This window comes from Vicugna pacos, chromosome 19, assembly GCF_048564905.1.
Source record: "Vicugna pacos chromosome 19, VicPac4, whole genome shotgun sequence".
Classification (NCBI taxonomy): Eukaryota; Metazoa; Chordata; class Mammalia; order Artiodactyla; family Camelidae; genus Vicugna; species Vicugna pacos.
Genome location: NC_133005.1, coordinates 24025899 through 24040630, shown reverse-complemented (window position 1 = coordinate 24040630; position 14732 = coordinate 24025899). Strand labels below are relative to the sequence as shown.

Here is a 14732-nt window from a genome sequence, read left to right as displayed (position 1 = left end):
TTTCAAGTTCATGGATTGGAAAACTGAGTATTGTTAGGATGACAATTCTCCCCAACTTGATCTATAGATTCAGTGCAATCTCTGTCAAAATCCTAGCAGGCTTTTTTGCTGAAACTGATGAGTTGACCCTAAAATTTATCAGGAAATACAAAGGACCCAGAACATCCAAAACAATGTTAAAAAAAAAAAGAACAAAATTAGAGGATCTATATTACCCAATTTCTAAGCTGTTATAAAGCTACAGCAATCAAGACAGTGTGGTAGGGATTAGCATAAAGACCAATGGAACAGAATTTAAAGTCTAGAAATAAATCTTTACATTTACAGTAAATTGATTTCCAACAAAATTGCCAAGGCAATTCAGTAGGGAAATAATGGACTTTTCAACAAATGGTGCTTGGACAATTCGGTAGCCATATGCAAAAGGAATCTCACACCATACACAAAAATTAACTCTAAATGGTTCAAAGACCCAAATAGAAAAGCTAAAATGAAAACTTCTAGAATAAAAGCTAGGAGAAAATCTTTGTGACCTTGGGTTAAGCAAAAATGTCTTAAATCACAACACCAAAAGCACAATCAATATTAAAAAAATCAATAAATCGGATTTCATCAAAATTTAAAACTTTCACACATCAAAAAGTTTCATTAAGAAAATGAAAAATGAGGGGGTGCATATAGCTCAGTGGTAGAGTATGTGCTTGGTGTGCACAAGGTCCTGGGTTCAATTCCCAGTGCCTCTGTTAAGGGAGAAAGAAAAAGAAAATCAAAAGCAGACAACAGATTAGGAGAAAAATCTTTGTAAATCACCTGATAGGGGGCTTGTATAGAATACATATTTTCCAAAACTCTTAGAATTTAAAGACAAAAGACAACAAATAACCTGATTAAAAAACGGGCAAAGATTTGTATAGGTATTTCACCAAAGCTATATATGACTGGCTAATGAGCACATGAAAAGATGTTCACTATCAACTGTCATTAGGGAAATACAAGCCAAAACCACAATAAGGTATCACCACACACATTCACTAGAAAGGCTAATCTCAAAAACACAGGCAATAGTAAGTATGGACAAAGATGTGTAGAAACTGGAACCCACATATACTAGCAGGAATGTAAAATGGTAGAATCACTTTGGAAAGTTAGGCAGTATCTTTAAATAGTTAAACATAAACTTACCATACTATCCAGCAATTCCAATCCTAGGCATTTACCCAAGAGAAAAGGAAATGTAAGTGCATATAAAGACTTGAACATGAATGTTCCTAACAATTTTTATCATAATAGTCCAATATTAGAAACAATCCAAACACCCATCAACTGGTGAATGGATAAACAAAATGTAGTATAGCCATACAATGGAATACTATTCAGCAATAAAAAGGAGTGAGCTACCAATTCATGTTACAACATGGATGAACCCCAAAAACATTATGCTAAGCAGAAGCCAGATGCAAAACGTCTATATATTGTATGAGTTCACTTACATGAAATGCCCAGAAAAGGCAAATCTATGCAAACAGAAAGCAGATAGAACACAAACAGCAAGGTCTTGCTGTACAGCATAGGGAACTGTATCTTGTAATAGCCTATATCTTGTAATATCTTGTAATAAAAAAGAATGTGAAAAGAAATATATATGTATAACTGATTCACTATGCTGTACACCAGAAATTAACACATTGTAAACCGATCATACTTCAATTAAAAAAAAAGAAGCAGATCAGTAGTTGGCTGGTTGTGAAAACAAGGATTATTAAACTTCAAGTGCCAATCCTTGATTGAAGGGAATTTGCTGGGTGATAGAAATGTTTAACACCTTCTGTCATTGTGATGATGGCTGTACAAGACTATACTAAAAATGACTAAACTGAACACTTAAAATGGATAAATATATAAATACTTTTGGTAATAATCAACTTGGTAATATTGGGCTGACCCCCAGCGCCAGAAGATAAAATGGATAATTTTATGGTGTTAAATGATACCTTCATAAACCTGAAGGAAAAAAACCAGCTAGGGGGAGGTATAGATGAAACAAGTTTGGCAATATAATAGTAACTGTTAAAGTTGGGTGATGGGTTATGGGGTTCTTTATACTATTTCTTCTACTTTCATGTATGTTGAAAAATGTATATAATAAAGGTTTTTTAAAATAGACATTTTTATGTTCATAATAATGTTCTGGAGGAATACTTTTTAAAAAAAATCAAAGTCTATACTTGAATGGATTGGGGTAGCTGAGTGATTTTCTTTTCATTTATAGCTTTTATCCCTTTTTCCATAAATATAGATTACCCACATTCAAAATAAATACATTTACATTTTAAGGAGGAGGAGGAAATGAGCTCCCTCTGAAAGTACTTGGGTGTGTTTCCCTGACGATGTGCAGAAAATGGGAGCTATAAGATAAAAATGATGCAAAGGAGATTCTGAGGCCAAGGGTGTGGGTAACCAGACCAGATGAGTAATTTTTAGTCTGAGGGAAGGTGTTGTAAGTCCCCCTAAGAATCTTGTAAAAGGTACAGATCCTACTCCCAGGAAAGAAAAAAAAAAAAAAGCTCCAGAATGTACAATCTGACATATGATTCTAAGAGGAACAAGGACCTAGAAGTTCATGGCCATTGATAAAACCCTGTACAGGATCCCATTCCAACTTTTTGTGATTACTTGACTTCATTACCTCTGCAGCCCTGACGGCCTGATGGAGGATATTTGACATACGGTTCATTTCTGTAAGGATGTTAGGGATTAGCAAAGTACCTGCTTCTCGAGAAATTCCTTTAGATTTTCCTTTAATTTTTAATTGATCACCACAGGACCTCTCATGGGAGGTTCAGTCTGAAAAGCCAATTAAGTATTTAGCAAATATTTGTTGCACGTCCAGAGCCATGAAAGGGATGGGAGTCCTAAGAGAGATGAACCAGTCCATTCAACGTTATTTTGGTTTCTTTGGTTTCCAAGTCACGAGACTGCTAAGGTAGCACGTCAAGGAACAAGGTGATGGCAGTCTAGAAGCCCTTTGTGCTGTAATTTAATGCCCCATCACTGGCAAAGATATGGGTGACCTGGAAAGTTATAAAGCTCAAGTGACCTAAGAATCAAGGTCTTGCCCTCCTGAGTATCTATTTTATTCTTGGGGCTGGGCATGGAGAAAAACGTATCCCAAACAACAGCCCAATGAAGGACTACTAGAACTAAACCCCCAAATTTGCTCTACCCAGTTTGAAAGGTATGGACAATTAACTTCTTCCAAAGAACATAGGAAGTTTCCCCTGAGAACTGAAAATTATTTCATTCACTCACATTTCTCTGTGGCCAGAAGTTTAACCTTTTCTTTTCTGATGCCCTCTGTCTTGCAGTCTTCTTTCCCTACTAAGTGATACAGCCTGGCCAATCTGAACAGCCCTTCTGTTCCTATTCCATGCCCTTCCTGCTGCAAAAGCAGCACTTTCCTTTAACATAAGCTAGATTCTTCTTTTTCCTTTTCAAAGATACAGTCACTATTTTAAGATCGCTCAGTAACTGCTTCCCAGATTAAGGGGGGGAAAAAGAACAAAGAAAAAGAAAAAGGCTTTGGGGCAGAGTTTGCCAACAGTTAAATGAAATCAATTACCCAGTCAGTTAAAGCTCCCTAAGAATTCAACCACACATGAAGGATGGCTAATGACAGCTAAAGACTACTTACTAAGCAGCCCCCACGGAGCTAAAGAACTCAGCAAAACAGAACCAAATTAGCCACAGGAGACAGAAAATGTAGCCTTTATTTCAGAGCCCATAGACAGAGTAGCTTTTGAGCAGAGATACATAAAAAGACTCAAAACTGTTCTTTAGGGGTAGGGAAAAACCTGCAACAGGCTCTGGAAGTCCAGGTCAAGCTAATAACTACCCACCAAGCAACAGACAACCAGACCTAAACCTTGAAGCCAGAAAGTACAGAAATAAAACCATAAAAATGCACTGACTTTCCCTCTCCCCCTTGGGTATTTATAAAAGGACTCTCAGTTAGCCCAAGCAACAGGCTTAGATGGTGTGCCTCCTAAAGACCTCAGACCTTGGAGTAGAAAAGTTACAGAGAGCTCTCTTTGTGGTTGGCACTTCATCTCATATTTCATTTAATTATCACAACAATCCTTTGAGGAGAGTATCATCCTCATTTTAAAAATAAAGAAACCAATTCAGATGAAAAAGGTCTGAAGATGGATGATGATGATGGCTGCACAATGTCAATGTGTTTAATGCCACAGGACACTTAACATCAAATTTATCATTGTAACTATTTTATGCATATTTTATCACAATTTAAAAAAAAAGATTAAAAAAATAAGTAACAGATTTAAAGAAGCAAATAGTTTGCCCAGAGTCATAAAATCAGTGTCAGATTCTAGCCCAAGTCTTTAAACCAAGCCTTAGTGTCTTCCTCTGTAAAACAGGCTTTTGTAAGGATTAGATGGAATAATGGGTGGGCATATGGTTTATCACCTGAAATGAATCATGTGAGTAGAAAAATTTCCCTCAAAGTTAGGTAACACAAAGGATTGCCACAAACCTTTAACAGCTTTTGAATCAGAATATCAAGGTAGGAAAAAGTTTATGAAGAGATACCTTATTCAGGGGTTGCAAATTCAGCCACCTAGAGGGGCCATGCAGACGGCCTAAATGATGAAGCTGCCAAGGAATAAGACAAGAGGGAGTGGAAGAGAGAATGAAGAACTGGGCCCTGCCGAAGGAATGCTCGTGCTGGGGAATTTGGGACCAAATTTTCAAAGAGAAAATGAAAATCTAGAATTTTTATCATGTGAAATCTCCCAATTATTAAATACTGGCAACTAATTAGAAATAACTTTAAAGTCCTGTGCCTGCCAACAACCCCTGCCCCTTGCCAATCAAGTCCACATGAAGATGTCGTCCATAAATTGCCAATTTATAGCATCTGATCTACTGCAAGTAGAAACTAAGGCCCAAAGATGGTAAGAGACTTGACAGGCAACCCAGACTTCCTTCTAAATTGGCTTAAGAATTGAGCTCCAATCTGTGATTTGATTTTTGTTTTTTAAGAACTCCTAGTAGCAGCAGCATACCCTCTGAATACAAAACCTTCAGATTTCAAACCCTGGAAGGTCTGTCAGTTTAATGCTCAGACATAGATGAGAAATCATGATAGGAGGCAGCAAAGGAAGCAATGAAGACAAATGAGATAGAATTGAGAAGTCGTAGGTGTCTTCAACTGCGTGCCATTTGGGAAATACTACTGGCAGCAAATGGCTCAGGGATCAAAGCAGGTTTGGGGGGTTAAGTGGCTCCTATCATTTGTCTGTGGCCAGACGGCCCTGTTCATCCTGGGTCCTTCCCACCTTCCTGTTGGTGCCCAGAGATCAAAACTCAGTCTTCTTCAACATTCTGTGACCTGCTTCTTTAATGCTGAGATCAAAGAGTGACTTTTGTCCAAGTTGTAAAAGAGAAACCAAGAGGCAATAATGCTGTCTCTGCCTCCTCTGTACTTCCTGGGGGGGATTAAAGGCACTCCTTTAAAGGGATTCCTCAGAGAAACACATTTGTACCAAGGCCTGGTATAGGCACCCCAGCTCCAAGGACACTGGCTCCTGCAGAATACACGCCAGGTGGAGCAACTAGAGAGATCAGACAGACAACACAACCAACAGAGACCAGCTTGGAAAGGCCGCAGGGGCTACAATCATGAGAGAAATCAAAATCAATCTGATTTAAAGGCGTATTAGCAAAAGTCACCTTAAATGCAAGTATTTTAAACCATAAAATCTTCAACCTGGAATTTAGAAATCAACAAGTTCAAACATTAATTTCACATATGACATATGTGGAAACAGACCAATAAAACTAAAGGAATTTGGCCCAGGCCACTCGGTAGATCCATGGAAGTGTTGGGACTAAGCCCAGGCTGCTGACTCCTGCTCCAGTGCTTCTTCCTCAGTTGTCCAATGCCCATCCCCAGGAGACACCCAAGGGATACAGCAACTTGTCATATACAGGATTGCAGGATTGGTCACAGAGTCCAGGCCTCCTGCCTCCTGTCCCAGGCTTCTGTGATCCAGATTTCATCACTAAAAACAGCTCCTGTACTTCTGACTAGGCCGGGGGACTGCCTGGTACTGCTTCCATCTGTTCAAAGGAAGCTTGGGGTCATTCAGGCCATTCCCCTGCCTCTGTACTGGATCAAACACAAATAACCTCAAAGCAGTGAGAACCGAGCCAGCAATTCCCCTCCTAGGTGTACACCCAAGAAAACTGAAAACATATGTTCATGCAACAACTTGCACACAAATGTTCACAGCGACATTATTTGTAACAGTCAAAAAGTGGAAACAATCCCAAAGTCCATCAATGGATGAAAGGATAAACAAATTAAGGTCTATCCATACAATGGAATATTATTTGACCATAAAAAGGAATGAAGTGCTGATACATGCTACAACATGGATGCCCTTTAAAAACATTACATCACATAAAAAAAAAAGTCAGATACAAAACACTAAATATTATATGATTCCATTTATATGAAATGTCCAGAACAGAAAAATCTATACAGACAAACTAAACTAGTGGTTGCCAGGGACTGGGGGGTGTAGGGTGGAGTGGGAAGTGACTGTTAATGAGTTTTTTTTGGGTGGTGAAAATGTTTTAGAAGTAGATAGCATGAAGGTTGCACAACTTTGTGAATATACTAAAAACCACTTAACTGTAAATTTTTTAAGGGTGAATTTTATGGTACGTGAATTACAATCCAATAAAAACAGAAAAGAACCCGAAACAGTATGAACAACGCTGTATCTGAGAGAATGCATTCAGTGGTCATTTCTCAAGTTCCACCAAAATAATATTCCCTAAAGCATATTCCATATGCTCAACAGTTCCATAAAGAGTGAGATTTGAGCCTGTTTCTCACCTCACATCCAGCCAGATCCACTCAGGATCCTGTACTTTACAGAGTCATCTAAATCCAGGAAGGCAGGAAAATTAGAGATAACTTCAGTTTATACCAGCCATCTACTCTGGTCCTGGGGAAGGTCTCACCCTGCAGGTTCAGGAAACACCCACTGTGCTAACACATAACCTGGGAGGTGGCAGCTAACCCCTGAAGAAGAACCACTCACTAAGGAAAGGGAGGGAAGTAAAAACCCTAAATACCACGTGAAACTTGCACTCACAACCCTAACTTTCAAAACACAACAAACCAAAACCCAGCGTGTTCCCACGGTCATTGAATCTTCTAGCTTAGTTCCTCTTTGGCTGTATGACTTGCCTCAGAAACCCAGATACCCCCAAACAGATCCACACCTCCAACCCCAGCAGTTGTGAAATAACCTACGTGTATGATGGTATGGGGACAGTTCTGACTTCCGTGTAATAAAGTGCTTAACACAAACAATACTCAAGTCTATCTGTGACCCATTCTGCCTGTCACACATAACCCCCCGTCATAAATGTGCTTCCAGGCCTTTTCACTATTGCACATAATATGAAGTTTCTTATATGCACCTTCTAAATTGGCCTCTGTGGGTCACTGTATACATTACACTGCCACTTTCCTGAAGTCAGTTACTGTATCCACCATGAAAGCACAGGACAATACTCCCAGGAGACATGACAAACACTAAATCACTATGCTTTCCACTGTACTTAGAATAAAATCCAAACTCCTTTCCACTGAGAACAAGTCGGCTCCCTTAATGTATGTTCTGGGGAAAAAAAAAAGTATGTTCTAGAGAGGGTGGGGAGGGGAAGCACCCTAACAGAACAGTCTTTCAAAATGCAGTCCACAGACTACAAACTGTAGCCTACGATTCACTGCAATTATAGGCTTGTGTCTAGAAACACAGCTTCTCCTACTTCCTTCCAGTTTCATCTAGTATCATTCCCTGCCCACCACCTTCATCATGTTTCAGCCCCTCCAGCCTTCTGTGTTCCTCAAACATACTCTTTCCCACCTTGGTCCTTTATACTTGCATCTCCTTTGCCTGGAACTCTTTGCATTGATGGTTCCTTCTTGTCAATTAGGCCTCAACTCATGTCACTTTCTTTGAGATATCTCTGACCACTTAATTCAAAGCAGTTGCATCACCCCATCACCCCAAATCACGATCATTTCACTTTGCTGCCATCTCAGACTTAGCACTATCGGACAGATACCTTGTTCATGTATTTGTTTACCTTCTCGCTGCCTGTCTCCCTAGACGAGAAAAGCTCCACAAGGGCAGGGACCTTGACCCTTTGATTTACCAGTACATCCCTAGGTCTTGACATAAAGCATGCACTCAAATATTTGTTGATTAAATAAATGTGTACCAGAAATACGTATCATTAACTTACTACCTCTTAAAAACCTCTGAACAGGGCAGGAATTTCCCAGTGCAATGCTATAAATGCTACTTTATTGAACTTTTTCCCTATGGCAAAAGAGGGTGTGACTTTTCCTGTTAAGTTCTTACGCCATCCTTGTTCTGAATGTGGTCCAGAAAAATAATGGGTTTCAACATACCACTTTTGGGATTTTCCCCACTCATGGTTCAGATTGAAGCCTGAGACTACAGAAATCAAGTGAGGCTGTGAAGTCTTTTACCTGATCTCTAAGGTTCTAAACAAGGACTCCCTCATTAAACAAAAAGAATAATTTAATCAAAAAGTTGGTTTAACAAAAGGAGGGAAACTTGTCATCAGCCAGTAACCTACACTTGTTTGGCGAAAACCAACACTAAAGAATTTAAACAAAAACCTTCCTTTGCTAAATACAAAGCAACTTGTCAAATCCTCTGCATGCACTCCTAGGATGATATTATCTGCTGAGGAAGCACATACAGAAAGACCTAGAAAATCACTCTGTACTAAGCGACTTCAATTTTGGTTCTGGTCTCTTGACAAGCAGAATGTGAGCTGAACTTCTGGTAGAAGGGCCAGTCCTACATAGATCTACTTCCTGGTTCTGTACCAGGAGCCAGAAAGTTCTGACCCACTTTCCAGGGACAACTTATCACACACAGGCTTCATTCTAACGAACTGCGTGGCCCTGGATGGGCATGGGAAAGGGAGGGCTCCCGAAGGGGCTGGTATAGTGTTTTTCCAAATGCAGTTCACAAACCACCTCCATCATAACCACCAAAGTGCTTATAAAAAGTTCAGATTCCTAAGCACAATCTAGCCCTACGGAATTAGAATCTTAGGAAAATGCATTTTTAACATGCCTTACCACACACACTCGAGTCTTACGCAGTTTGAGAATCAGGGGGATAAAAGCTCCCCAGGAGAGGAAAGGGGAGCTGAGAGAAGACAGGAGAAATGGTTAAGGCAGGGTCTGGGCATGGAAGATAGGTGGGTAAGGGCATGCTTCGGGGTACTGGAAGTCAAGACAGGTGAGCAGTGGAAACAACTGAGGGAAGAGGTGAGGACAGGATTCTGTAAAGGATCTGACACAGGGTTTGGGCTGGGAGGCTGGACAGAAGTGAAGCCGCATCTGCGGACTGGTCAGGATAGTGGGGAGGCGGGGAGGCGGAGAGAGCAGGGTCTGGACGTGAGAAGGAGTAGCGAAGCGGGGAATAACGGGGAGCTCTTCAGAGGGGTTAGGGTTGGAAAATGAAAACTGGAAAATCGGGGTCACGGGAGGCGGAGACCAAGGCCAGAATAGGAAACGGCGGGGGCGGTAGCCGAGACCTTTCCTCCGACCCAGTGCCTCCCCCAAAACTCGGGCCTTGACAAGCCTGAGTGTGGGGCAAATGCCGGGGAGGGGTAGTTTGGGGGAGATAATCCCAGTCAGGGATGTCCCTCAGGGCTGAGCTAAGGGTCCCGGAGGTGGCTCGGCCAGGCATGGGGCGCCGGAAGGTCCTGGGATCCCCCGGCGGGCCCCCGCTCCATCTCGGGCTCCCAGAGTCTCCTTCACTCACCATCGCCGCCGCCATCTTGGATCCACGTGTCGCCGTAATGACGTCAGCGGAAGTGGTGTTTCCTTGGTTACGGAGTTTACTCCGCGAGGCGCTGCTAGGTTTCAGTCGCTCTGTGGTTGCAGTGAGTGGAGGGGAAAGGAAGACTTAGCCACTTGGCCTTGTAGCCTGCTCCGGGCAATTAGGTCGCTGATTAGGTGAAAAAAGAGGATGGTGTAACTATGGGAGCCATCTTAACTCCTGGCAGAGCCTGCTCCTCCCCATCCTGCCAGTGTATTGTGGGTATTGGCGGTGTGCGTAAACGCGCTTGTTCTGTGAGTTCCATCTTTACTATTGGCAGAAGACCCGTTGCCAGGGTTACCTGAGGCCCTGGACCTGGCTAAGTGGGATCGGTACCAGGGCTACATTAGCAGAATAATTTGTAATTATATATTTAATTATTTGCTTGACTATCTTATATCCTCTCCAAAAGACTATAATCCCTATGTGGGTAGGATCCTGTCTTTTATTTACCCTCGCTCTGCCTCATTCTCTTCTGTGAAGTGGCGTGGGGGTTATTCTAAAACTATCATAGATTTATAATGAGGATCCAATAACATAATGTGGCATGTATTATTCAATAAATAATTATCATCATACACTTATGTATACTCCTGTGGGCATATAGTAGGTGCCCAATACAATACACTATTTATTAAATGAAGAAAGGAAAAGCAGCAGAATTAGTGGAGGGAGACATCTTTGGATGTGGATTCATTATGTGCTAGTTACCTAAGTGTGTGACTCGAGACGAGACACTCAACCTTCCTAATCCTCAGTTTCCAGCATCTGGAAAAGAGGACTCAAAGAGTCGTGGTGTTAAAATTGGGAGACACCTGAAAATTCATTTGGTCCATGTATCACTGTAGTGGATACAGTGTCAGTAGTATCTGCAACTGTTAGGAAAAGTTGCTAAAAGAATAATAATGGTTAATAATAATAATCAGCACTTACTGAACATTTGCTATGTGCTGCAACATTTAGCATTATGCTGAAACTAGTCACAAGACTCTTATCTAAGTCTACCTTTTGGCAGGGGGCATCTGAATTCCCACTTGTGAGGACCACTGTGGTGGATTGTTGCAAAGAGGGCTGCATGAGTATGCTGTTTCTCCCATCAGGAGGTAGATTCTATTTCTCCTATTTTTGAATCTAGCCAGTCATGTCACTTGCTTTAACTAATAGAATGTGGTACAAATGACTCTGCCAGTTCTGAGGCTAAGCCTTAAGAGACTTGGCAGCTTCTTCTTCCATCATCTTGGGTCTAGAGATGTCTGGCTACCCTGCTGGGAAGCCATATAGGGAGGGAGGGAGGCCCAGTCAATTCCTCCAGATAGTTTAGAAACTTCAGCTGAGCACTAAATGTGAGAATGAAGTCATGATGGACATTTTAACCCTAGGTGAACTGCTAGATAAATGCAGCCACATGCATAACCTAATCTGATATATATGGAACAAAAAAAAATGCCCAGCTGAGCCTGGTTGTTTTGGGTTTTGGAGTGGCTTCTCATGCAGCAATAGATAATTGAAACACACACACCTTAACTCTTGGACCTACACAACCAGCCTGAAGAGTAGCAGAACACATAAATCCCCAAGGGGGAGGAAGCTTGAAAGACTTGGGCGAATCTGCCTGGAGTCTTATCGCTAGTAAGCTATAGGTTCCAAACTTGCAAACAGTTCTCCTGGAGTTTGAATCCTGGATGTTTCTCACCATATCTGGGTGCCTTAAGAGGGATGACTGATGAGGAACAAATCTCCACAAATGGCATATTATTCCTCAGTATTTCCATTTTCCCTCTCATACTTGTATTTTTCCCAAATGGCTTTCATATCCCAATCTCCTTTGGTAACATACACCAGAATCCTGGAGCTAGATTCCCGGTTACAGATCTCATTACCTGCCAGTTCCTTGTAATGGACAAATTTATTTTTTCCTTGAAACAGTTTTAAAATTGTGGTTAAATATACTTCACATAAAATTGACCATTTTAATGACTTTTAGGTGTACAATTCAGTGATATCAAGTACATTCACAATATTGTGCAATCATCACTACTATCCATAACCAGAACCTTTTCATTATCCCAAACTGAAACTCTGTACCCATTAAATACTAACTCTCCACTCTACCGTCCCCTCAGCCCCTGGTAACCACAATTCTACTTTCTGTCTCTAGGAATTTGCCTATTCTAGATACCTCATATAAATGGAATTATGGAATATTTGTCTTTTTGTGTCTGGCTTATTTCATTCAGCATAATGTTTTCAAGTTTCATCTGTGTTGTAGCATGCATCAGAATTTTATTCCTTTTTATGGCATTTGGGTTGTTTCCACCTTTTGGCTATTGTGAATAATGATGCTATGAACATGGATGTACAAACCCCTGCTTTCACTTCTTCTGGGTACATACCCAGAAGTCGAATTGCTGAATCATACAGTAATTCTATGTTTAACTTTTTGAGGAACTGTTACACTATTTTCCACAGTGCTGCTGCGTCAGTTTACATTTACATACATAACCATCAGTTATGAACAAGGGTTCCAATTTCTCCACATCCTCACCAACACTTATTTCCTGTTGTTGCTGTTATATTTAATAACAACCATACTAATAGATGTGAAGGTGGGTAAGTTTTTTAATCTCTCTAAACTTCAACTTCCTCATTTTTAGAGCATGGATCATAAAAGACCTCACCTCATAGGATGGTTATGCAGACTGAATAAGTTAATATATGTCAAAAGCTTAGAATAGTGCCTGTCACATGGTAAATGCTATACACGTTTGCTGTTATTATTTTGAGGTCAGTAGGGCAGGCCTTTAAATTTCCAGAATGATGGAAACATTAAGATAAAGAGTTGTTGAGGAACTTGCTCAAGGTAACCCAACAAATCAGAAGGGGGACAAAGCTTGACTCAAATCCATTGAGTCAAGTTCATGCCTCTGCTATACAACCTCATGCCTATTAAATATATGCTCAAAAAATACTTGATGAATGCTTGCATTATGAACAAATCTCAAGCCTCACTATCAGTTGGGAACACATCCAGCTGTGAGGAAGACCCTCCCCACCACTGCCCCAGTGGCATAACAAGATGGAAGCTTATTTTTCTCTGCCTTAGTTTGCTTTCCCCTAGAAACTGACTCAAAGACAAGGATTCAAGCAGAAGTCATTTATCTGGGAGGTGAAGGGATACAAGAAGGCAATGTTACAGGAGCCAGCTTCCACTGTCTGCAAGAGTTGATATTAAATTCTCAGGAGTTTTGTAATCCAATTATTGGACATGGGCATTATTGAAAATTAAGTTATGTGAATTTAAAATTAAATGATATTACAAACAAAAATATTAAATATTCAAAACTCATCACTTCCTAATAATTTTACTTTATTTTACTATTATCTATGCCCTTGAGGTTCTTCACATCTATTTTACATTTACAGCAGAAATACTCATCGTTGGTGTGCTGTGACACATCTCTCCCCTGCTTTGTGTTCAGTGGCCCTGGGTTGGTAGCACAGCCAATTTATCCATTAACACAGTAGGTACAGTGTGCAAAGCCCACCATGGGGCCATGAAAATGTTTAAAATAAATTAATTCTTTTGAAAATCAGAAGGCAAAAATAAACTTTGGGGTTGAAGGAAAATTTTTCATATATGGTATTAGTGTATTCATTTTTATATCAATGCAGTTGTTGACTATCATTTGTATTCAATACAATTTATCTTCATAAATATTTATATTTATAAAACATACTATATATTTTAGAGAGGAAGGGTCCTACAAAGGCAAAATTGCCTAAGGCCCATGAAAGTCATAATGCAGTTCTAGTTGGTAGCTTGACATTGGCCATGGAGGGGGTATTTACACCACAAAAATCAGCAAATGCTACAAATCAGGGCTTGAAATTTTACTTTGTTAGCAAATATTTCTGTAAAGGGCCAGACGGTAAATATTTTAGGCTTGGCAGACCAGGTGATTGTATCACAACTACTCAGCTCTGCCTTGTAGCACAAAAGCTGCTACAGACAATAAATAATGGGTGTGACTGTGTTTCAATAACATGCAGCGGCTATAGTTTGCCAAACCCTAGCCTAGACTTAAAGCGATGGATAAAGTGTCAATGCAGATTAAAGTTTAAGACTATGTGTCTGATTAGCAGAAAAATGTGACAGCATTTGAAACTATTTATTCAGCAAAGAAGTTGCTCATGTCATTGACTAACAAGTGAAGTTCTGATGTACACCTTCGTTATTTTATTTTTTCATCTGAGTCATGAATATAAATGAAACTATCAACCCACATTCATGTTGGAACTGTACTTGGAGAGCATATGTTGTTAAGCAAGTTACTACTGTGGTTAACTGAAGCTTAATCCTTCAGGGAAACTCTGGGAAACAATGCAAAACACACACTTCAGCATTATCCCACCCAAGGGGCAAGGGAGCTGCAGTATTTATGCACCAACTCCCGAAAGTCATTAGTTGAGGACTGATTCTACTGGGTGTTAACGCCTTAGCAGTTTTGGCCTTCTGGGAACACTGGCAACTGAGGCTTTTTGCAGTTTTAGAAGAGCCCTTAGGCACAGTGATGCAGATAATGAAAGCTAAAAGTCCAGCCCACTTTAAGGAATACCAACAGTGCATGTCACATCCTCTAAGGTAAAAAGTCTGAGGAGGACTGTCCTAGCTAATATGGTGGCTATGCCTAAAATATCTTCAGGGATTCAGGCTCCATCCACCATTGCCATCCCTAGAAATAATTCATTTTCCTCAGGGTC

General features: G+C 40.4%; 1 protein-coding gene, 1 long non-coding RNA gene and 1 other non-coding gene across 5 annotated transcripts in view; 2 read left to right on the top strand and 1 right to left on the bottom strand.

Annotated features, from left to right (window-relative positions):
• The window catches only part of TM9SF4 (transmembrane 9 superfamily member 4), a 50423-nt gene extending 40268 nt beyond the window's left edge, over positions 1-10155 (bottom strand). For 2 of the 3 annotated variants that reach the window (XR_012061686.1, XM_072944001.1), the window contains exon 1: positions 9915-10117. Coding sequence is in view for 2 of the 3 variants with exons in the window: in XM_072944001.1 (XP_072800102.1) it covers positions 9915-9929 (15 nt within the window). In the remaining variant the exon portion in view is untranslated. Of the gene's footprint in view, positions 1-9914 lie in introns of all 3 variants that reach the window. The other variant, XM_006202665.3, reaches the window with a different exon arrangement.
• Positions 668-743, top strand: TRNAT-GGU (transfer RNA threonine (anticodon GGU)). Its single transcript has one exon. It is a non-coding gene; the product is annotated as a tRNA-Thr (tRNA).
• Positions 10156-10267: 112 nt separating the features above from the next.
• On the top strand, positions 10268-13227 carry LOC140687330 (uncharacterized). Its single transcript, XR_012061538.1, has 3 exons — positions 10268-10332; positions 10987-11074; positions 13075-13227. It is a non-coding gene; the product is annotated as an uncharacterized lncRNA (long non-coding RNA).
• Positions 13228-14732: the final 1505 nt, after the last annotated feature.